Source organism: Channa argus, chromosome 5 (assembly GCF_033026475.1).
Source record: "Channa argus isolate prfri chromosome 5, Channa argus male v1.0, whole genome shotgun sequence".
NCBI classification, from domain to species: Eukaryota; Metazoa; Chordata; class Actinopteri; order Anabantiformes; family Channidae; genus Channa; species Channa argus.
The window spans coordinates 17,894,764-17,918,852 of record NC_090201.1 but is presented as its reverse complement, the minus strand read 5'-3'; the positions used below and the strand labels follow the sequence as shown (position 1 = coordinate 17,918,852).

Sequence of the window (24,089 nt, the reverse complement as noted above, 5' to 3'; positions counted from 1 at the left end):
TGTTTTGCAACTTTTTCCCTAAAGGCCAAATTTCACATGTTTCTGTTTGACCTTTTGGCTCCACATTTTTTTCTAGAACTGCTACTTTCAGACCCTGAAAATAGCATTATTACCACTTTCAATAACATTATTACCACTTTTGCTCTAATACAGCTTTGTATCCCACCTTAATATTCTGCCATGCTCTGAACAACACTAGTCATGGTACTGTGGTTACAATAAATTGGAAGGGACAAAACATAATCTAAAGTAATCCATATCTAAAACTGATTGCTCATAATTTTGTCTCCTCTGACTGGTTCAGAAGGACCAGTCTCCTTTAAAACCTTTTAGAAGCAAATATCTCTGTTCTGTTGCCAGTGCTGTTTAATGATGTTTAAAATTTGAACATTTTTATTTACTCTAACTAATATATAAGTAATATTCCTATTTTTTTTTTTGTCATTTTGCACTCTCACTTATATTCTGTCTTAATAATTTGGTCCTTGTTTTAAGGAAAAGATTTTAACTGAAACAACTGATGCTCTTTTCTTTTTGTCACACGCTGTCTGCGTCATAAAGTAGCTTGCCACACCTGCTTGCCATTTTGCTGTTGGGCCATTCTTATTATGTCATGAGTGGGGCAGTAGCTGATGAAAAGTACTCTTACAAACTCTACTTTTACCTGGATGACAAGTTCTCACATGTGGAAATCTGAGAACTGGCAGGAGATACCCACACAACTGTAACGCACGTGCGCACATATACAGACACACACAAACATGTTTGCATCTTTTTTATATTGCCGCCAGGTCATTTGCCCATACAGCACACACAGATTCAAACATGTTGAATTCAGTAGATTTTGTATTACAGAATTTCAGTGAGCCCCGGAGAGAAGTTACAGTGCAAACTTGTTTTCAACTTCGATTACAACATAATATAAGCACATTGGTTTAACTGTCAGGCTGCAGCTGCCCTCCTTTTTTCTATGCAAGTCGTTAGCTACTAAGTAAGAGTTTCCAAAGATAAGGGTTTTTTCTTGAAGCCTCTAGAGTCCTTTTGAGTTCCTGAAGTGGCCTTGGGGCTTTCTCTTTGTCACCCCTCTCACTTTAACTCTCTCACTCTTCATCTGGTGAGTTCTTTCCGTGTTCGATGGCTGTCTCCATATGTTTCAGTGCCAACCAGGCCCCAGGTGGTTCCATTCTAATTTAGGTTTGGATTAGCTGGCATCCAGCCATCAAATGGAAAAATAACTAGGTTTCTCTGGTTATTAATAGTCAGCATTTTCCCCCACAGCAGCTTCCAAGGTGGTGGAAGCTAGAGCCTGCAGAGGGACACATATGAAGACACACACACACACATACCTATGCATACACACACACACTCACACTTTCTCTTGTTCTAAAACAATGTCAGAGTCGATGGGAATTTTAAGTGGATCCCCTACCGATCGCTGCCACATTCCAATCAAGTAAAAAGGAAACAATAAGTGGTTGAGAGTGGAGGATGTTTGTTCCACATGGATGTTTTGCAATGTAATTTGGAGCCATTTCAAGCCAATTTTATACCTGGTGCTACTGTGCCATCTGAGTATTGCTATTTTAGTTTTGTCCTGTTGCATAATTCAGTGCAGTCTTTGTTATATTTTTTTTTAAATCACACATGCGTTGATTAGAGGAGGTTTATTTTGAGATTTGGTGCTAGTTATAAAAGGTTGTTTGATGGTCCAGATGGTTCAGTGCACAGATCATACTCTACTGAGTATTTATAAACTATGTCTGCTCTCTTCCTTTTCTGACTTTCTTTATTTTAGATCAAGGTCAGAATTCAACTGTTGCTTCCTCTCTAAAAAACTGTGGGAAAATTAAATGCGTTGGTTTTCTCTATTGATTTATAAAATCTGATTTCATTTTTACGGACATTTTCACTAAGCTTTCAGTAACGCAGGGTTTACAAAACTAAGTATCGAGAGAAACAAAAACGCATTATTAGTTTTTGCTTTGTCATGGGAATTTTTGACTTATTGAATTTGTATTTACTTTAATCTTTGTAAATTTTAAGTAGCCCTACAATTAGGAATAGCATATTTTTTGTGCTCTCTAAAACTGTTGACATTTTTAATCAATGGAGTCAACCTCTTTCAAACAAGTTACTTATTATGTAGTAAGTTGTAGAAATTCACATAAACAATGTAATATACGCCTAAAAACCAACACTGGCTCCTGTTTTACCTTACACCCTTGGTCTACATGTAGACTTTTATGTGGTTTGCTTTCGTGTACACTGGAGTAACCTCAGTAGAGTGGACTTTGGTCATCTCAGCTGACTTCTTCTCTCCAATCTCTGACCAGTTGTATTTCATATTTGAATAACTGGGCCTTCAATTATTTCTATAAACACAGAGCTATAGAGAGACGGGTGTAGTGGAGACTTTCTCACTTTTTCTATAAGTATGCTATTTTTTAATACTTTATTAGGATAATTCAGATAAAGTACATCTAGCAGGACTTAGTGAGGAGTAATGCTTATAATGTTCTACAATGAAATTATTATCAGCAGCAAAAATCCCAGTGCACTAAAGGGAAATTTATTTAATTACAGTGAACCTGAAGAAGCTGTCATTTGAAGCACGTTGTTTGCACATTTGTCATTATACAATCATTAAGAAAAATAAAATCTACATGTCCCTTGATTGCACTGGAATTTTTGTTACTGAACTTTTCCTGCTTCAGCTCTGAACTTTGGTGAACACGCAGCTGTGCACAGGAATCTCCTTTTTTAAATTATTCTGAGTAAAATAGGTTATTCCTCTGTGTTATACTGCTGCATTCCCTAATAACGTGTCACATATTTCTAGTATACAAGATCTACTGTACGGCTAAACATAATTGCCAACAAATGCACTATTAAGTTATCTAAAGGTACAATTTTTTAAAAATAAAATCTTTTACCATATTTACTTGGGACCTTCTGTTAAAAATTTGCATCTCCAGTTTTAATAAATCAGCTTATACAACAGCAGATAGACACAGACAAGTCTGAAAGTATTGTGAGGACAAACACATTGTTGGAAATTGTCTTGGAATATTTGAATATTTGGCCTTGGAATATTTTGTCAATAGAAATATTGGGTATGTTTTTCCAGCAAAGGAAAATAAAAATACATTTTCAATGCCAATCCATTTCTTAATTACTGTCAGTAACACATTTACTGATTCAGAACACGAAGTCTGTTCCACTGAGTCTTAGGTCCTTGGCCTCAGACAGACTGAGGCTCAAACAGTCCAGCTTTCTGTGTCCTCTGGTTGGGCAATCACACAGCGAGCCACCCAAACAGCAACAGGGCAAGACAGTGTTTTGAGCAAAGGAGACGTTCTTCAGTGCCAGAGTTTGTCTTGTACTCCCTGTGACACGATTTGCCTCCCTGTTTACTAGATAACACACAGACTGCAGGAACAAGCAGGAGGGGTTACTCATCGTGGTGTGTGTATGGAAGCATGTGTCTATGTTTTAGACATTTCTAAGAGCTGGCATACAGTATTTAATCATAGACATTGTACAATGCCTCATGTAGGCTTATATTCAGTATAATAAGTCAATTTTCATTGTCATCTTTCTTTGACCTTTTTACTCTTTTCTCTTTATCTCTACAACTTTACCTCTTCCTCCACTTCTGTTTTTTTAGTGCTGTTTTCTTTTAACAAGGGCACATTCAATCAACAAGCCATATTGCATCAGCTAACACGTCACTGCCTCATCTCTCTCCACAGTAGACATGATGGACACCCAGCAGCTCCTAGCCTGGCCTGTCGGCTTCAGTCTGAATGCCGTGGACCTGCCAGAGCTGGACGACAGCACCCACTCCCTCGACATGAAGCATTTGGCGACATTAGACTACGCCTCCATTTCCTCCTCCTCCTCTGTCCATTCCTCCCTGTCTCCCCCGCTTGTGTCTTCCATCTCTTCCGCTGTTATGGCCTATGACCCCAGTCCACCGCAGACCGAAGAACACCTGACCAACATGGATTATACAAACATGCACAGCTACAGGATGGAGTTGAACACACACAGTAAGTCCAATCTGTGCGAGGGGAAAACAAGATTTACCATGTTATTAATTTTTTTTTTTCTTTTCAACTGCTAAATTTACTTGGAGAATGTAGAATGTGTGCACATTGAAGCTTGTTTTAAGTTGCCCAAGTCATGCAAGTTTTTGATTCGTACTTATGAGAGAAGAGAAAACATCTGAATAGTGGTTATGGCCAGTTACAGTTTACTAGACAGTGAATACACATTTGACGAAAGATCAGGTTTATCCAACTGGGCATTAAATTTGATGTTGGATGTACAACAAGGACTAAGAAAGTGTTAGCTTTCTGTCTGTCTAACTACTGCTTTTTCTACCAACCTGATGAATTTTCTTCTAGCAGATTCAATCAAACTGGAGCCGGAGTCACCTCCACAGTACTCTGACAGTCCAGTGTTCTCAAAGCTCCAGGACGATACGTCAACAGCAGCGCTAAATATTGAGTGCCGTGTGTGTGGGGACAAAGCCTCTGGGTTTCACTATGGCGTCCATGCCTGTGAGGGGTGTAAGGTAGGACTGAAAGATATTATGAGTAAAGATGAAACTAAGATGTGTAAACAAACTGACAGGGCTTAAACCACTAGATTATACTAGACTGCGACTGCAAGTATCTGTTTTTTTAATCAACAATATATTTTTACATTATTTTCTTGTTTAATCTTTTTTTTTATTTCACCAATAATTTGAAACCTGAAGATGTTTCCTAGAAAAAATTATTTCACACTTTCAGTTAAAAGGGTAATTTGTATACCGTCTTTATTAGGGTATGTGGATACATATCAACCAGTACTCATTTGCTGTAGAGAGAAATGTTTTTTCTCTTGTTGATTAGTGAATTACTTGTCTTCCAGTAATTTTTGTCTATCGTGCTTTAAGTAACAATATGCAGCAGTGGCACATAAATAGATTGTCACACGCAAAATTTATAGCTCCAGATTGAAAAAAAAAAGAAATTGACAGTCATACCACCTTAGAGTCATGTCAGGAAATGGTGTTAGGTGTAGCAATTTATACTGCGAATCGCAGTTTTGTTTCTCTGCCATTCTTCCTTTTTCTGTCACCATGTGTCACCCTTAGGTGAAACATGTTGGCGGAATAAATAATTCTATAATGTATGGAGAGAAGTGTTCATTCTTTTATCTATTTGATGTCTGTCACTCTAACCACAATACCGATACATTTTCCACTTTGCGAGGGCTTAACAAAGGCTTTTTGTTTCTGCAGACAGAGAGCGAACCCCTTAAACCTTCTCTTTGTCTGTCTATATAGAGTATAAATAACTAATAGAGTGTGGGAGAAGTTTCACACATATTTCCATTTTCTTTGAAATATTGAGACATTATAAGAAAAGGAGCTATAAATTATAACATTGTCCTCAAAAGACATGTCAGTAGCAGTTCTACCTATGAAGTGTTCAGTGTGGGTTTTAAGAAGTTTTCACTCATACAAAATATGTCTGGACAAAAGCTCCTGTACGGTTTATGTTGTGTTTCTGTCTCTTTCAGCAAGTCTCTCAAATGGAAGAAGTGTCTATAGGCCACAATGTTATTTATGGATAAAATCATGTGGGTTTTTTTTTTTTACATTTTCATATTTCACTATGATACCATCAGAGGAAAAAAAAGAAATGTGCTGGCTATTGCAGTACAACTGAAATGTATTCAACCATCTTTGGTTTCACCCTGTTATTCTTATACTTTGGAGCCCAGTTTTTCAAAAACTGTTAAAGCACATAACCCACACTGGGTGATAGGTTCCTTTATGACAATGAACATGAGCACCACGTACAATATTTTAAATCGCATTTGCTCAGAGCCACAGAGCAGAAAATTTGTAGAGAATAAAAAAACTATGAATATTGCCATGCTTTTTTGGTTTTGTTTACATTACCGCTTCAGTTGGTCTTGTGATGACTCGAAGGCACGATCTGTTTTGTGACTTTACATTATAATGTTGTTGTTTTTTGACACAGTTCCTATGAAAATGTTTTTATGGCCTCATTAACAGTCCCATTTAAATTTCTGTTTGACTAAAACATTTGGGTTTCACTTGACATCAAAAGATGAATACGAGACAAAATACACTTCCTTTTGTTTACAACAACACATTATAAACAACGCAGAAAACCGCAAATTTTGTATTAGATCATCCAAATTTTGAGTAAGCAAAAGCATTGGCACACTGAGAGGTTATTGTTACCCAGGAGCGTTATACAATAGGCTCTCGTTTTTTTTAGCTTTTACAATCACCCTAGAGTTGAATCAGCACCTCTCTCTGACATTGTCAAGACTGTAGGGTTCGCTCTATTACAATATACAATGGTATATTCTTTTTTTCTATCCACTTAGTGTAAGTCATACTATATGTTCAGAAGCAGAACGTAAGGCACAGAAGTCATTGTTCTTAAGAGTCTCAGGGGAACCTCAACAGATATGGGGGTCAGCCAAAGAGGCAAACTCTTAATTGTTTCAAACCAGAAAACATTCTTTATTGAGGTGGAGTGTTGACCCTATTTAACATCCTCCTTCTTTAAATAACCTGTGATTTAAAAAAGAACATGTTTAGATTGTAAGAAGGCAGATGCCAAATGCAGCCTCCAGCCACAAGTGTCCAGATGTGGATTTTTAGACTTGGCCTAAAACTTCCTCTTAACACTTCTCTCATGTTTTTCTTTTTGTGTCTGTTTCATTCTGTTAGCTTTGTTAGTCAGCATAGACAAAACACAGCAGCTGTCATCATACCTGTGACTCTGTGTGGGAGTATATGTTTGGGAGTTTGACCATGGTTGTTAATAGCCTAGATAAGCTCAAGTGTTATGGCTCCTTTGGTCCTAAGGTTAAAAACATCAAAGTGCAAATCTTACTTTTAAATAAATTCGTCAGTTGTCCGATTGACTTCCTCATGAATTAGAAAGAACCCAGTATTTAATCTCTATTCAGTAGACATTGTTTACTTCTTCCATAAAAAGAACTTTTCTTTCCGATCTTTTTTTTTCTCTCAGCAATTTTTCTTTTCTCATATTTTTTCTCAACTGTAATCTGCTGTGTGAGTTTTTCCTGCATTTTTAAGGAACATACTGTTCCAGGTAATTTGCTTTTCACTAAAATCTTGAAGTATCCCATGCTACTTTATTGCTTTCTTTGCCTATTGTCTCTGAAAATAAGTAAATACATAAAAAAAAACTCTCATCTCTAACTAGTTCTTACAAAAGGAGTAGATTTAGCAGAGTAGTTCAAATGTCTACAGCAACAACTGCTAAAGTCTCTCTCTGTCTTTTTATAGGGTTTCTTCAGACGCACAATCAGATTAAAGCTGGTGTATGATCATTGTGATCTTCACTGTCGCATTCACAAGAAGTCCCGCAACAAATGCCAATACTGTCGCTTCCAGAAGTGCCTCAATGTTGGCATGTCACACAATGGTAAGACAATGATACACTCATAATGCATAATGCACACAGTAGGTGTTTTAGTTCTTCAGACAGGACTAAACCACTGTTTACAATCACTGTAAATAAGCAGATGTAAGTTAAAGCATAGTTTCTCTGACATTGAAGCTCAGGAAACGCCTCTTTACATACCATCTCCTCTTCCTCTGATGCCCTCTGAGAACAGCAGATACAGTTTCGCCACACTGCAGCCAATTTGGTCTTTGAGGTGTGGTGGCAATATATGCAGCAATGTACAACACTGCCTTGTATGTTGCCAGTTGTTTCATCTGTGGTCTTCAGCCTGTATTGCAACCCTCGGGTCATGTTTCAGTTCCCATCACTCACCCCAGCAGCACAATTTAAAGATTAAATTGTGGTTGAAGACAACGTTTAGCCCCCCAAAACAAGCTTTTAAATTCTACCTGGCTTTGTGTGTATCTATATTAGGTGTCCCAGAGCTCATACTAGCAGCATTGAAATAACAAATAGTGGTACCTGTATTAAGAAGTTTTGTTAAACTGCTCCAGTACCTGTGCTACTCTCCAGCTGGACTGAGACACTTAAATCACTAGGCTGTATTTTGGCCACTTGCATACTTAAAGCTAAGGTCAGTTGATGTAAATGTAATACTGTATCTTTATTTGGGTTGTGGCAACAACTGTGGTTGAGTTTTAATGTAAATAAATAAGTTGGAGCAAAAATTTTACTAGATTTACGGATGTTGTAAATCTATTGTATTGTACAGTACATTAGTGATGTGAGCAGACTGCTTTGCATTGGTATATTTGTGAACCGTTGATGTCATAGATAAAAATTCAATCAAAATACAATGCAATCTAAATGAGAACAGTTCGAAAATAAAATAGTTTGTAAAAATGCAAGAATAGTCATCTTACAATTACCAAGCAATTCCTACTGAAGTTCTTAACTAAACTTAGAACTAAACCTAGAACAGACACATCAACAAGTGTTTAAATTAAAATGTAAATCTTATTACAAATTTAGAAATCTAATGAAATTAACTAATTTACAGACCCAAGCCCATGCACAGCTATAGTACACCCACATAGGTGTTTTTGAATACTGCAAAGCTGCTGGAAACAGCCAAAACACCTCCCACACAGCCGTCCATGAGCTGATCGCTTGTGGTGTAGTTTACCACTGCTTCTACTTCTACGTCATTTAGATTCAGCAAGTGCATGTGACTACAAGCTTTTTTTTGCTGTAAAATAATAGGCCACAATTTATATTTACAGACAACAAATGTACAGCCGATTTCAGGTATGACTGGTAACTGCCTTTAAATGCAACATAGTTTTATTTAAACATTGTGGTCTGATGTGTCAACTACCTACCACACATTACATTTCTCTTCTGTGGTTTGAAGTAGGTGGAATGATATAAGGAAAAGATAAAAGCTGTCAATCAAACATAATGCTAAAATTCACATGCTGAATAAAACAACTTGGCCCTCCCCCATTACTGTTTACCCGTAGAAAGGTTTTGTTTCATTCACTTTTGTTGGGCACTGGAGCGCATCAATTGGGCCCAGCCGTAGCCCTTTTCATATCAAGTTCTGACTCCACCTCCTCAGGTGAGTTTTACCATGGAGCTGATAAGTGTGTGGGCGTCTACAGGTAGAACTTGATTGGCATTTCTCCGACTTTCTTGTTGGTTTTGTTACACCTGCATGAGACTGCAACTTAGAACTTTTACTTTTTATTACATAACCTTTTATGATCTCTGGATATTCTCAGCATAGTTTCACACAACCTAAGTGTTATAGTTCAGTCACACTTGCTTTTGGTCCAGCAGGTCCAGTTGGACTGCATCAAAAGGTGATGTGATGTGATTATTTACATGAATCAGCTTGTGTTACACTGTCATATTAATCAAATATGGACATTAAATTGTGAATCACGGTTCATATTGGAAAAATGCACAAATATGAACAGTCTTATCCATAAAAAACATCAGCTGAAGTCAGCTGAATTCTGAGATAAGGAGACTATTTGCCGAAGTGGCTGTGACTGAGCATAGTACTGATGCCAGTTTTCGACTGCTTAAAAGGTTTGTGTGCAGTGGTAAGAACCTGGTAGGACAGGAAATAACATGGGAGGGGTTGTAAATTATAACTTTTTATCTTTACACACTCATAATTTTCTTTGTCACTGTCTTTGGACTCATTGCAGCGAAGCAACATCCGACCTTCTCCCTATCTGCGGACAGCCAACCAAAATTCCTTACACGCAAATATTCCATTAATCTGGGAGCCAGATCACTGTGATTAATCAGAGAGATTAATCAGATGTTGTTACTCCCCTCACTGCATATTAAACAATGTCCAATCTGGCAGAAATTCAATCCTGAAATATATGTTTGTTGATCCACATATTTCAACCCCTGCCTTTTAGCATAGTCTTTTGAGCATTTTTCTTCAGCTTTTTTTTCTTTAATCCCTGTTTTTAATATCAAAGAGTTTGTGGCATCTCCTTCAGGGGCTATTGAAAATAACCTACATACTTTAATAAGGCACTGACACTGACAATTGGAGACAAATGATTAGGGGCCTTAAAGCTCTGTGTACTGAAGTGCCATCTGTCAGCTTAAGTTAAAATACCTAACATTTTTTTGAGAAAACGTTTCTAGTTTGAAGTCCTTTCTAGTGTTTTTTTAAAATGTTTTGCTAAATCTGAATGAATACTGAGGTTTTGAGATTCAAAAACACTACTTTATACTTCTTATTATATGTTTCTGCTCTCCTGCAACTTTATCTCTCTGTCTTTCCACCTCCCCCTATATGTGCCTACTGTTATTTTATGAGGTGCAGCCGGTGCTTTGAAAATCTGCTATGTGAGTTTTTATTTTATCAATGATTGACATCACAGAGTACACAGCTCAGCTCTCAACAGAGTTCCCAAACCTGCAGTGTCATTGCTGTGGGCTTGGTGCCCAGTTAGTGGCAGAGCCGCTTTAGTTTGTATTCATTTACTTAAGGTGTGCATCCATCACATGGACAGCATTACGCAATCACATATACACTGCAGTAAATGGAGAGTGCAAGCTTGAATGGAGGAATGATTAATGACGTTCAAAAACAGAAAAAGAAGAGTTTAGCTATTTCTCAACATAGCATCCAATTCCGTGTAGATTAAATAGAAGGCTTTCATCATATTTACCATAAGATTGTTACGCTTATACCTTCATTTATAGAAATACAACCGTTTTTGTAAAGATTTTTAATGTAATGTATCTGTTTTTGCGATCAAGATACACTAGCCAAATAAAACTATTGCACAACAGTCAAAAGGATCAGGCAGCATCGCAAAAACCATCATAAATCCTAAGATGTTTGCCAAAGACACATCATTAAGTATATTACAAATATGGCATGACACTGTAAAACATACTCTGAAATTGTTCAATCAGCCCACCCTTCTGAAAATGGAAATCAGACTTACCACATTTGTTGGGTAAACCCATGTGAAAATGTTTTTTGTAAAGGCAAGCATGTAATGTTACTTTCAGCCACTTTTTTTAATGTTTGAGATCTTCATTTCGATAGGTTGTGCATAAAGCTGTGAAAACATCATTGTGAATACAAAAAGCGTATCATCAAAGGGACAAAATGTGGTAATTGCTTCACCTCCAAAGACACCTACAAAAATTTAACGAGATACGTGATTTGAGCAGCAGGAGTCATTTATAAAAGTTGTCTGAGCAGTCTTTAAAATTCAGAGCTCTCTGAGTTCTTGGAACATCTCTGGTTAGCTTTGCATTATACAAAATCAGTTTTTTCTGAATTTCAAAACAATGTTCAATGTGCTGACATCTGGCCAGTTGAAAGAGTTGTTACTAAAAAGTGTGATTATGAAATGATTAGTAAAGAGAGTCCCAAAAGTATTCTTGAGCAACATCTAAAAGAAACATTTCAGTCGTCTGAACTCAGTTGTCCCATATTATAATATGATTTATTATTCAACTTTTTTGTTTCTGTATTTAGTAATAAGGTATTTGAGCAATACTTTATTTTACAAGTCCCATATATTCCAGATACATTTCTGTAAATTTTGGCATATATTGTAGGGTAGCACACTTTCTGTAGAGCAAGAGTTAAAAATTAGTTTGCCTTTCTTGGAATATGTAATGAATAGTGATGAATTATTGTCACTTGCCTCCTACATTCAATGTTTTCCTAAAAAAATGTAAAGACAATAATCTGATCGTTAGTAACTGTAGCAATTTATGCTTTTTCCATGTCCAATATCAATCACCTATGCCTTTAATGGAGAAATTAAATTATGTGTAGTGTTTCCAGGAAATTATCTGGAAAATACAGGACCTGTAAAATAAAGCATAGCTGTAGAAAGTTTTCTGGACATCAGCTGGTTATTCTGTTTTATCAATCACTGTCCACGCTATTTGTGCAACAAAGAAATGAAGCAACCATGGTGACATTCAGGCAGACAAAAAGTTCTGCAATCGAAATTAACAAACCAGCACCAAAAATAAAATGAGGTTTGTGATAATTCATCAGTTAGAGGTCACAAAACAAACACATTTTTTATCAAAATCAATAATGTAACAGCTCAGTCGGTAAAGGCAGCCGTCCATGGATCACAGGGTCAGTGGTTCGACCATACAGCCCACTCCCCTCCCCAGCTGTGTAGTGCCGGTCCAAACCCGGTGGAAATTGAGGGGGGAAGGGCAGGAAGGGCATCCTAGAAGACTTTAGGAAATTGGTCGATCCTGGCAATGGATTGATTAGTTAATTAAAATTTGAGCTCTTAGTGCTTTTTTTAATTAAATTGTTTAGCTGAGGATCATAGCTAAGATGAGAGACATTATAGTCCTGTGTCTGCCCATATGCAGTAAAGTGGTTTATGGAAACTGATTGCCAAATACACATCTCATATTGTCCTGCATGTTGAAGTAATAGAAAAATATTGATTGGCCAGGCTGAACTGCATAGTGTTTTTTTACATATTAATTTATACAGTTAGGTTTGGCACACTAGGGAATTTCCCTTTTATTGGACTTTGGGATTGCAGAGTAGTTTTGATATAAGCTAAAACATTTTTTTTTACTGAATGTTTAGTGATAAATATGTTGCACACTATAACCTGTAGAATGTGAGGAGAAACCTTTTTCAGAATTACTGTAAAGGTTAGCTTTATGTTTTGTGTGATCTTGTAGGTGTGTGCAGAAGTGCCTGTTTTGTGTGTACGTATACATCAATCTGTGGGATTATTCTTGCTTTAACTGTCTATTTGTATCTGACTGCCAATGTGGGTCTAAATGTGTCTATTTGTGTGCTGATGTGCTTTCTGTTTCCTTTCCCAGCCATCCGTTTTGGCCGTATGCCTCAGGCAGAGAAGGAGAAACTTCTGGCGGAGTTTTCATCTGACATGGAGCACATGCACCCAGAGGCAGCAGATCTGAGGGCTCTGGCTCGGCATCTGTACGAAGCCTATCTGAAATACTTCCCCCTCACCAAGGCCAAGGCCAGGGCCATTCTCTCTGGGAAGAACGGAGACAACGCAGTAAGCAGCACTGCCTTAATTCTACTTTGTTTTCATTTATTTGGTGTACAATGGGCGCAGTGCTGTATTTTGCCAGCGTACAAGCCAAAAACATCTATTAAACCATATACTGCAGTACAGTAGAGTAAATTTACAGTACTGGGTTTTATTATAGGCAAACTCACTGTATAATTTTGTAAGCTAATTTTGTGGTCAAGGCCGATAAATCCATGTCCTACATGGTGATGTTTACATTTTCATGCAGATAGTATCTTTATAGAATCAGGTAATTATTTAGCGCATGTGGTATGTGTTTATGAGCTCAGTTCTCCTGTTTTCTGAGGTCCCTGCTGGATCTCAACAGCACCTCTCCTCTTGACTTGATTTAGAATTCTGCCGGATTTATTCAAGTTTAAACAAAGAATTCAGTACAGCCAGTCAGTCAATCACTTATATAAATTATTCGAGAGAAATGTAAGTGTTAATGTTAGATGCATGCATAAAATAGACGTTCACTGAGCAGTTAATGCAGTATGGTGCATTCCTACTGAAGGTTTTGTATTGTTCATTTAGCTTCAGTTATCTTTGGATTCTAGGGAGATATGAACCGTATCATTGACATTAACTGTATATACTCATCCTGCTCTAATCATAGAGCTGCTGGACCAGTTTCTCTGTTGTGTCAGCTTTCTCTCAACAATAATTGAGATGTACAGTTTAAATTTAATCTAAAAACTTTTTTGTAGTATGTTTATTATGAAACATTAGCAGCTGCTGCTTCTCTATGCACATTTAAAGAGGTGTTACATCACAGACAGGTTGTCACAGTTTAGTCCCATGATAAGATTTGTACAAAAGGTTCCAGGAGCATTTTAACTTGGTTCACACTGAACTAACTGCACGTAATTTCTGCATCGTCTTTGTGTTACCACGCTCAGTTTAGTTCAAATGAGGTTTTCTCGGGCTATTAATGCTGCTCTAACAGGAAAAGTGGGTTGGCTGGTTTCTACATGTCTTGACTGTTAGAAGATCTCAGATTACAGTGGTCAAGCAATTTAACAGAACGAAGTATCTTCTCAACAGTTCAGTCTACAATAATGACTTCAACATTCCAGCTCTAAAGATCAGACTAATTTATTAAGACATTTGGTAATTTATTCTAGTGGACTGTAGAAACTGTGTTGGCAAAACAGATGAAAATGTGAGATATGATCTATTTCTGTGTTTTTGTACTTAAGACTCTTTGTGTTCAAAATACACCTAATCAGGAAATCAACTCAATAACAAAACTATAAACCGTAGTGATACGCAAAAATATGTGAATTAATTGGCATGACTTAAAATCTTTAAATGATTGACACAATACTCTGAAGAAACATTGTTTAGAAAATATTTAACCAAAAATATAATTGAAATCAATGTAAGACATTTTACAGTAAATATTTGCTAAATAGATGCAAAACTGTGTTTAATCTTAATTGTGTAGTATAGTATTAAACCACTTTGTGTTGACCAAAAACAGTCAGCATCAGTTATGGGGGATGTACTTAGATTATTTAACCCTGTAAAAGTATTAAAAGTGTATAAGAAAAGTAAATAGCACATACCACAAGACAAAGTTCTGGATTCATGTAATTTAAAGCACATAATTTTTAGCAAAAAATGTACAAATGAAATGTTAAAGAACTTATCTATAATATGTTGTGATGATGAAACTTAATATTCTTTTACTCCTGTGGCTTTTTTGGCCCTGCCCTCACGTCTCTTGCCATTATATATTAGTTTGTGGAGTTTTGTAACAATTTATGTAATATTTTGTATCTTATTGTTATGATATACTGTGCAAATAAACTAAACTAAAATTAAACTAACATTATTGACACATAAATGTTTAAGTAGCATTTAATGTTGCAGGTAGTGGTACTTTCAAAGGATTATTATATTAACATTCAATATGCTGTTACTTTTAGCTGTTGTTCAACATGTTAAAAATGTATGTGCCCCTTGTCCAACACAACACAACTAAAATAATACTACATACCTTGGCTCACCTTGACAAAAAGTGAAAAGTGCGTAAAAAGCTAAACAGCATAGTTATATAGCAGCCAACACATAAGCATGTAGCGCCACTTCCTATGACTTAGTGTTAGTTTATAGTGTATAGTGTATTAAAGTTTGTTGCTGTACATTTGCAGAACTTTTGTTAATACGCATGGACCAGAAACTGGAAACCAGAAACCGAAGCTTCACTTAACACAAATAAAAACTTAGGCAAGAACAACAAAAAAAAAAACACAGCAAGGCAGCTAATAAGTTACTGGTCCAACAGCGAGAGCATCTGCTCCGCATCTGTCTGTCATCCTTTTATTACTTCATTATACAGTTCTCGCAAGGGGTCTACAGGACTGCACTTCAAAGTTTCGTAGTCCACTGTTTGAGAATCACACTGCGGTATGGCCGAGAAGCCACTCGCCTTATTACTACTCAAATCACAATGTTTTTGAAGTGATTATTTTTATGTAAACATGTTACAAACGGGGGCTTTAAAAAGATATCAACAGTTAGCTAAATTATTCAACTTTATCTGGGTTTAATATATCAGGCTACTGAATAGGTAATAAAAATGACCAGTTATAGCTCTTGTCCTGTTGTAGTCTCTATAACTAAGGTCCAACTTCACAAGCAGTATCTGAGCTTTTTCTTCATAACACATGACTTCAAGGTTGCTCTCGTCCTCTTCCGTCTGCTTGTTATGACTTCATCACAATGATAGCAGTCAAATGGCACTTAATCATCATTGTTTCAGGGAGTTTTTTACTAAACCACCGCAATGCTCTTAAAACTACTTGGTTTAGCTGTTGTAGAATATTTGCTTTCTGAACATGTTGGACCTTATAAGCTGATGTCTAAAAAGCTTTTCAGTTTAATTCCATCAGCGCTTTGTACTCTCCATCAAAGGTAAAGGAAGAGGACCAGTGTTATCCTCAGTAATTATTGATCATTATAGTTTCATGTATAAAAACTTGTCAAGTATATATTGTTTTTTGCAAGATGTGCACACAGAAGCCAAATGGGTTTAAATTTTTAGCAACGGTAACTCAATAAGGACAAAGTGGACCACTGAATGCAGCGATACTTTTGAATTTACCTTTTCATTTAGAATACAATGAATAACCTCACATAGAAAAAAGAAGTGATAACTTGCTCTAACTCCATCTTGTACATATAATTATAAATGTATATACAAGTATGATTTAAGTAAATGAATGGTACAATTCAGATCTCAGGCCCGTGCACGTCTTTGCTAGTGATTTACCGTAAACTCGACTTTTACTCAGTTAAGCTTTGTTTACTTGGAAATGTTTTTTCTTTCTGCCTCAGCCTGCAGCAAAGATTTTTTTTACTTTGTTCACCAGACATATGAGATGTGCAGGTCTTTGTTTTTGCAGGTCTGATGAATGAGCCATGACCGAAGTTGATAAATGAATAGACAGTATAAATAATTACATCTGTAGCTCACATGTCCTCGGAAGACCTAAAGGCTTATGACTTTTTTTTTCTCCCTTCTCTACTTTGTCCTTCTTACTTCCACAAATCTTTCTTCCTCAATATTGTTTCATCTCTGCCTCCAGCCTTTCGTCATCCACGACATGAAGTCTCTAATGGAAGGAGAGCAGTTTATTAATTGTAGGCAGATACCCATCCAGGAGCACCAGCCGCAGACCCTTTCAGCTGGCCTTGGAGGTTAGTAATACCAGAGTACTGTCACAAATGTTGTGAATAAGACAATGTTTCTGCTGCACATTTGGTGTTGTGCTGCATTTCACAGACATTTTATTGTAATCCACAAGCCAAATAATAAAGAACCTTGTCATGCTTGTTAATATGAACTCATATTACATTCCTAATAAAACGAACTTTTATTATCTCTCTGTGTGTTTTCTTTATCTATAAACATCTTTGGGTTTGGTCCAGCTTTTTTCTAAAACTCCAACTGAACTGTCTCATCAAATGGAACCTTTTTTTTTTTTAAGTTTTCTTATTTTATTTCAGGAGTCACAGGAGTTCACCTGGGGCCAGATTGTGGCATTTTGGGAATGACAAATATCAGCGAACAGGGATCAGCAGATGCTTTGGAGCTACGTTTCTTCCACAGCTGTCAGTCACGCTCAGCTGAAGGAGTGAGAGAAGTGACTGAGTTTGCCAAGAGTATACCCGGATTCATAAATCTTGATCTAAACGATCAGGTGAGATTCAAGGTGTCTCTTGGGGTCATTTAGTCATTATGATCTCTTTCATGCATTAAGAGGTTTTATGTTTATGAAACAAATCAGCTGTTCCCCCTAGATAACAACAACTCTTCTTCAACCTTTCCCAGGTAACTTTGTTGAAGTATGGTGTGATAGAAGTCTTGATCATCATGATGGCGCCTTTGATGAACAAAGATGGGACCCTGATCTCCTACGGACAGATCTTCATGACACGGGAGTTTCTCAAGAGTCTAAGGAAACCATTCTGTCAAATGATGGAACCAAAGTTCGAGTTTTCTGTTAAGTTCAACACGCTGGAGCTAGATGACAGTGACATGGCGCTGTTTCTGGCTGTCATTATCCTCAGTGGGGGTGAGTGTTTTTTCTAATGGACTTGTAACAGATCATAGTACCTACAGTAGGAGTAGTTTTAATTGTGTTTAAGGATGATGCCACTATTACCTCAATTATCAATAATATGAAACTTTGGCTTCGCTATGTTGAGCTTAGCTTAGCTTGAAACTGCTGAAACTCACTGTATGTATGCTGTATGCTCATTTTTACTTTGACTTTGATGAACAGTGTCCCAGTTTTCCTGAGTTTGTAGTACATCAAAATGTACAGAAAACTGCAAGTTGTAACATCAAGTTAAACTGTCTCAGTTTAAATAGAAACAAAGCAGATACATGTTAGCTTGTGTGTTAGTGAGTTTATGAGACTTGTGTTAGTGAGTTTATGAGTTTATGAGAGTTGTATTGCTTCAATATGTATGCTAAACTAACAATTCAAATCAACTTATTCTTTTATTTCATAAACGTCTCTAGATATGAAATTGCGAAAAAAAAAAAAAGTTTGTCAGAAATGTAGTAACAGAAACGTTCACTTCCCTATGAATATGAAGTGTTGTTGGATGATTGCTTTTACCTCTCTACCCTGTCAACTAACTGCATTATAAAACTATGCAAACCTGGACCCATTTTTTTTAGTTTGCATAATTTTAATGTATATGAACCAGTGGGAACAATAAACAGCAACTTTATCATGTAGCTCAATTCAGTGTGGGGTTATTTGCTGAATCTTAAAAATAGCAAAGAAAGAAAAATCCGTAAGTAGTGAGTAACTCAGCTTTATTCATGATGTCATTTTAACCATAACTGATTATTTATATTATCACAAGACATTTTTGGGAAATAATGAATAATCACTAAATAAGAATTAATGACTTAATAACTTGGTAAAATCCAAAAATGTATTGGTTTGGAACAGTTAACCAACTGTAGATATAACTTCATTTTCCTAAACGGGCCTTATATTACATGCTTGCATGTGTCTAATTGATAAAAGTCTGGACTTAACCCTGGTCATGATTATATCAGATATTTAAGTCACTTATTAACCTAAATGACTAACATTATAGCTTGAAATAAAGATAAGCGTTTTTTTGTAATTACTGAAGCTATACTCTACATTAATTGAGTAATCAGGGACAGCTTTAATTAAGGGATATTTAACTGATAGAAATGTTAAGCTATCAGGTAATAAATTTGTATTTATTTCCACCTTTGTGTTACTTTAAAATGCATGTAGTACACCTTCCTTATTTGTCTGTCTTTTCTTTTCTTTTATTGTGGACCAGTACTTCTTCTCGATTCCTTTTAAACTGTTTTAATGTGTCTCTGTAACCCTCCAGACCGCCCAGGCCTCCTGAATGTGAAGCCCATCGAGCAGCTTCAAGAGACAGTGCTTCATTCGCTGGAGCTCCAGCTGAAACTAAACCACCCAGACTCTGTGCAGCTGTTTGCTAAGCTGCTGCAGAAGATGACCGATCTGCGTCAGATTGTCACTGACCATGTCCACCTCATCCAGCTGCTGAAGAAGACAGAAGTGGACATGTGCTTACACCCACTGCTGCAGGAAATCATGAAGGACTTGTATTAGAACTTGACGGGAGAAAAGGACATGTAAAAAATGGGGGAAAAAATACGAGAAAATTTTATTTTTAAAATTATGAGTTATTATGCGTTCGGTTGTTGAAAACTAAAGGAGGTGGCCAACCAGACAGACTGGCTGACTGACTGACTGAAATTGAGAAATAGATGGGGAAGAACAGGAAAAGAGAAATCCAGGAAAGAAAGACAGATCGAAATGTTATATCTTGTCTAGACAGCTGCATCTGAATAACTTATGGTGCACAGTCATTTAGCCACTGCTGAGCCTGGACGTTTTGTTATGAGTCGTTGCCAATTTAAATACGAAACTACCATCTCTTGCACCAATCAGGATGAGCTTCTATGACTAACTGAAAGAGTGGGGACTTTCTTATTGGCAAGCTCAAAATTGTGAATGCTCAACACAGCCTGCTTCAAGTGCCTAAGGAGAAATGTATCACTGTGAATATTGCACCACGTGTCATACAGTATGTGTTGTTTGTGTGTACAGTAGCTTATCTATATGTTGCTTTACAACCACCGACGGCAGCAGCAGTGTGTACGCGCTTTAATACCTCCCCGAACACGCACAAATGCATGAAAGCTCGCACTGACACACAGACACACACACAGAAACAAAACAATGCACAGTCATTTTTTTGTTTTGGCATCAGGGTAAAGGTGCTAGCTCTCAGCTTTGTCCAAAGACAAAAATCCGATCTCCTGTAACATATTTTAGTATAATTCACCTGCAGAAACTGTGACAAAGCCAATGAAAGGCATATTATTATGATATATACGGCACAGTATACGCCACCTTGTGCCTTTAGGAGTGGCTGTTTAATGTCTTTTTGTGGAATGAATGTATTATACATAGACAGTGTATAATATAAATTTACTTGTATTGTGTGTGGATGAAACCCAACAGACAATTAGTTTTTCATCCTCAGCTCTTATTTCAAATTCTGAAAAACTGGTTGAGGTATAATTTTTACTATGAAATTATTTTGTATCTAAGTGTCTACTATGTCTGACCAATAAGGTGTTTTTTATCTTTGGTTATCCCTGTATCCAAATATATAGGGATTGGATCATCGAGAGACAAAGAAGAAATTTGTTGTAAATAAAATATTTTCTAACTTTTTCTGATATCTGTCTCTTGCTTGAAGTCACATGAGTGTATCCCCACGTGTCGTCAGAAACCATTTGCACACACTGTCCTTCTTGAAAGCATTCCAGTCAAACTCGAGCGGACCTGTTTTACAGCCATTACATCAGCTGTCTTCAGTGTCTCTTACCAAACACGCACACACACACACACACACACACACCCTTTTGGAACGATTGCAACATGTGAACTCTGCTGAACTGTGCTGGAAAGTCCGTGGATACAAACTGGATTAGCAAGCTGGGAGGTGCTTTTATTTTTTAGTTTCAGAATTATTTTTGGGACATGCGGAGTTGTTTTTTGAAGTAGGCAACCTCTTTTGTCAAATCTTTTCTTCATTATGACCTATCAATTTACAATCAGACCTGAAAAATTCTGATAGAGCAAAAGGATAGCGTGCAACAACAAGGACAAAGAGAGTGTCGACCTTAGGACATCACACTTTAGCCCAGTCAGGTCACCTCAACACACGGGACAGATTTATTTGCACAGAGCTTTCCTCTTGTCATACTTTTTGCCAAGTTACAAGTCCTGTAGTAAACAAACTGTTTTCTTCTTCTCAAAGCAGATACATTTCTTCATCCGTCAGAGTGGCAAAGTATATATGTTTGTTTAAAAGCCAGTGGACCCATAAACTACGTAAATGATACTTAATGTAGATTAGACTATAGGTTTTATTTATGTAATAAATACAATTAATAATTAAAACGGTAAAAATATAATAGTTTTTAAATACAGTGTATTTTATAAAATGTTATGGTCTTGATTTTGTTTCTTATTAAACTGTGACAGGCATCACATTTTCTACGCTTTTAAATGCCATATGGTTCATTTAGATTATGGATAGTTTAAAGCTCCATAAACAGCACATATGGCTAATTTTTAGCAGAAGAAATATATGCACGTGCATATGCATATATTTACTCGATCTATGAGTGTTGGCTGTAAACTGCCCAAACCTGGTTGTGCAATCTATTCTCTCTTCGTCACTGTCATCCAGCTTACTGCCTTCACCATCAGCAGGAAAAGTTCTATGTAGTTCTCTTATGCACTTTTTATCCATTTAGCTCAAAAAACAAATCTGTGTCTATTAGTGCTAATGAATATCAGAAGAACATATCATTATAATTAAGGAAAATAAATGCAGCTATAGAAGAGGGATGGCTGTAGCTCAGTTTGTAAGGCAGTCGTCCACGGACCACAAGGTCAGTGGTTTGATCCCCGGTCCTGGCCATATGTCTCCCTGTTTTTATCCCCAGCTGTGCAGTGCTGGTCCAAGCCCGGTAGAAATTGGGGAGGGTTTCGTCAAGAAGGGAATCCAGCGTAAAAACTATGCCAAAATCAACATGCGGCAAATGATCCGCTGTGGCGACCCTGAACTCGGGGGATAAGCCGAAAGGGCAAAAAAATAAAAATAAAATAAAAAAAGCAGCTAAAGAAGAAGTAAACAAAAAGGATTTTTAAGTAAAAAGGCAGCACTTTAAAAGATGTCCACTGACTAACTTGGAAGGTTGAGGTCTTTTATTGTATATCAGATAAATGTTTTGATTGGGTTTTAAAAAGACGGAGGACTGGAGGACTTTGGATTTTGGTCCCACGTAGTAGGCATCTTTTGGAGGGATCTCTTACAGCCCTGTATCAACGGGGGAAATGATTGCAGCAAGTAAAACAAGTTTCAGTTACAGGTACCTGACAGTTGTTGCTTGTTTTAGGAAACACTTGAAAAAATGTAAACCTGTCCTTTTTATTTGTCTCTGAGCAGTTGTCTTATTCTGTATATCTGTGGTGTTGCCTTTAGTTTTTAGTAGAGGTATTTACAGTGCCTTTGAGCTTCCTTCCGGTCCTGCCTCAGCACTCGTTCAGTTTTGACTTTGTGTGTTTTTTTTCACATGTTATTGTTACTAAATCTTTTACTGCAAAGAACACGTATATAAAAAATAAACCTACAAAAAGTTGAAAAATAAAACTAAAAGTGTTAATGCATCAGTGATATTATCTCAGAAAACTTAGTAACATTCAGAGGGTAATTTTTATTCTGCATTCTTCATCTTTTGAGTACATCTTGCTAATATTACCTTTCAAAAGTAGTGCTACCTATTTTACTTTGGATTTGTCCTCCGCCAACGTCTTTGGGGTTTCTTTTTCCTTTTGGCTCTTGGGATAACCAAAACCTAGCGAAGAGATTTTATCCCGACTAAGAGGAATATTTGTGTGAGCTGAAGACGAATAGAGGAGGGAATGAGAAAGCCAGCCATAAGCGCTGAGAGAATAACTGGGAGGACGTGAGAAAGTAGCAGAGTAAAGGAGAAGTTTGGCCCCTAAAAATAAGCCTTTGAATTGGCAGATGATGGTGGGGGGTTTCTGGCTTGGGGCCGGATGGTCCTCTTGGATGGTTGATGATGATGGTAATTAAATGTGTTCTTTATGTTGAGTCAGCATATCCTCACTTTGTTACAGCCGGTCTCTGTTGACCGAACCCTGCCAAGATTCCTGAGCTAATCTGCCAAATAATTTTCAGAAAGTATATTTCTGCTGTCGTCTGTCGTCACTGAGCCAAGTCCACAGATAGCGGAAGTTTTATTTTTGTTTGAGTTCCTCAAGAAACAGCAGCTTTGGGTTTTTTGTTTTGTTTTGTTTTTTAACTCTCTTTTGTTTTAGTATCAGAGAAGAATTTTGCTCCCACCAGTGTGTGTGTGATACCAGATATGTGTGTGTCCTTGTACAAGCCTGAAGTGATACACCTGCCACTGTAACACAAAATATTGCTCAGAAGCAAAAGTTCTGTTTAATCTGGTGTTTATATAGAAAACACCCCAGGAATTTATGCTAAGGCACTTTATGTTCTTGTGGGCTCTAAAGAAAAACACTGTATGTTCATCCCAGTTAGAAAAACAGGGTAAGTTCATGTTCCTACTGTAAAATATTTATTTGCGTTCTGTAACTTAATAAACATGTTAATAATGTTTTTAGTTTGAAGGTCTGGACTGTAGTCACATCTGGATTAGTTTTGGCTCTTATTTTCTTGAATCATTTAAATAAGTCTAACAAGAGTATGAAACATGGTCTAACAGGCTCTTGCAGGTTACGGTTTTTACTTTTGCAAGAATCTCATTCATTTACTTCCAAATCGGTGTGTCCCTGAGAGGTAAGTGGTGAAAAAGTAAAGATTGCATAACTGCGGTGGCCCGGGCACAACAACATCCCACAAAACACGTTGTTATTTCAGATTACTGAAAATGTTGGGTCATGGTGAAGATTCACTTCTGCTTTGTTACTATCCAATCAGGAGCCAGCAATGTTGTCCTACCTGGTCACAACCTACTGTAGATGAGTAGTGAGTGCAGTTCAACTTAACGTATCTGATACTGTGAATGGTCTGTACTTATATAACGTTTTTCTACCTATTGGTAGTCAAAAGTGCTTTACACTGCTGCTCATTCACCCATTCACACTCACACACCGATGGGGGGAGCTGCTAAGAAGCTGGCCAACACTCACTGGGAGCAACTAGGTTGGGGTTCAGCGTCTTGCTCTAGGACACTTCGACATGTGACCGGAGGAGCGGGGGATTGAACCACCAACTGGGGGATTTATGGACAACCGCACAGTTGCCCTGTCTAACAGGAAAACTTCCATCAATCTTGATTTAAATCTTTGGTAAAAACAACATTAAAAAAGCTGTCGTGATTTTTCCGATGTTGTGTAACTGTAATTGACCTAAA

At 37.1% G+C, this 24,089-nt stretch overlaps 1 protein-coding gene across 9 annotated transcripts in view; it reads left to right on the top strand.

Moving 5' to 3' along the window:
• The window catches only part of pparg (peroxisome proliferator-activated receptor gamma), a 34,668-nt gene extending 14,320 nt beyond the window's left edge, over positions 1–20,348 (top strand). For 5 of the 9 annotated variants that reach the window (XM_067503980.1, XM_067503975.1, XM_067503972.1 and 2 more), the window contains exons 2-9: positions 3,753–4,052; positions 4,410–4,579; positions 7,352–7,490; positions 12,843–13,042; positions 16,654–16,765; positions 17,075–17,268; positions 17,400–17,643; positions 18,962–20,348. In XM_067503980.1, the coding sequence (XP_067360081.1) occupies positions 3,758–4,052; positions 4,410–4,579; positions 7,352–7,490; positions 12,843–13,042; positions 16,654–16,765; positions 17,075–17,268; positions 17,400–17,643; positions 18,962–19,209 (1,602 nt within the window). In that variant the 5' untranslated portion in view covers positions 3,753–3,757 and the 3' untranslated portion in view covers positions 19,210–20,348. The remainder of the gene's footprint in view (positions 1–3,752; positions 4,053–4,409; positions 4,580–7,351; positions 7,491–12,842; positions 13,043–16,653; positions 16,766–17,074; positions 17,269–17,399; positions 17,644–18,961) is intronic. The other 4 variants (XM_067503976.1, XM_067503974.1, XM_067503981.1 and 1 more) reach the window with 2 other exon arrangements.
• The last annotated feature ends 3,741 nt before the right edge of the window (positions 20,349–24,089 follow it).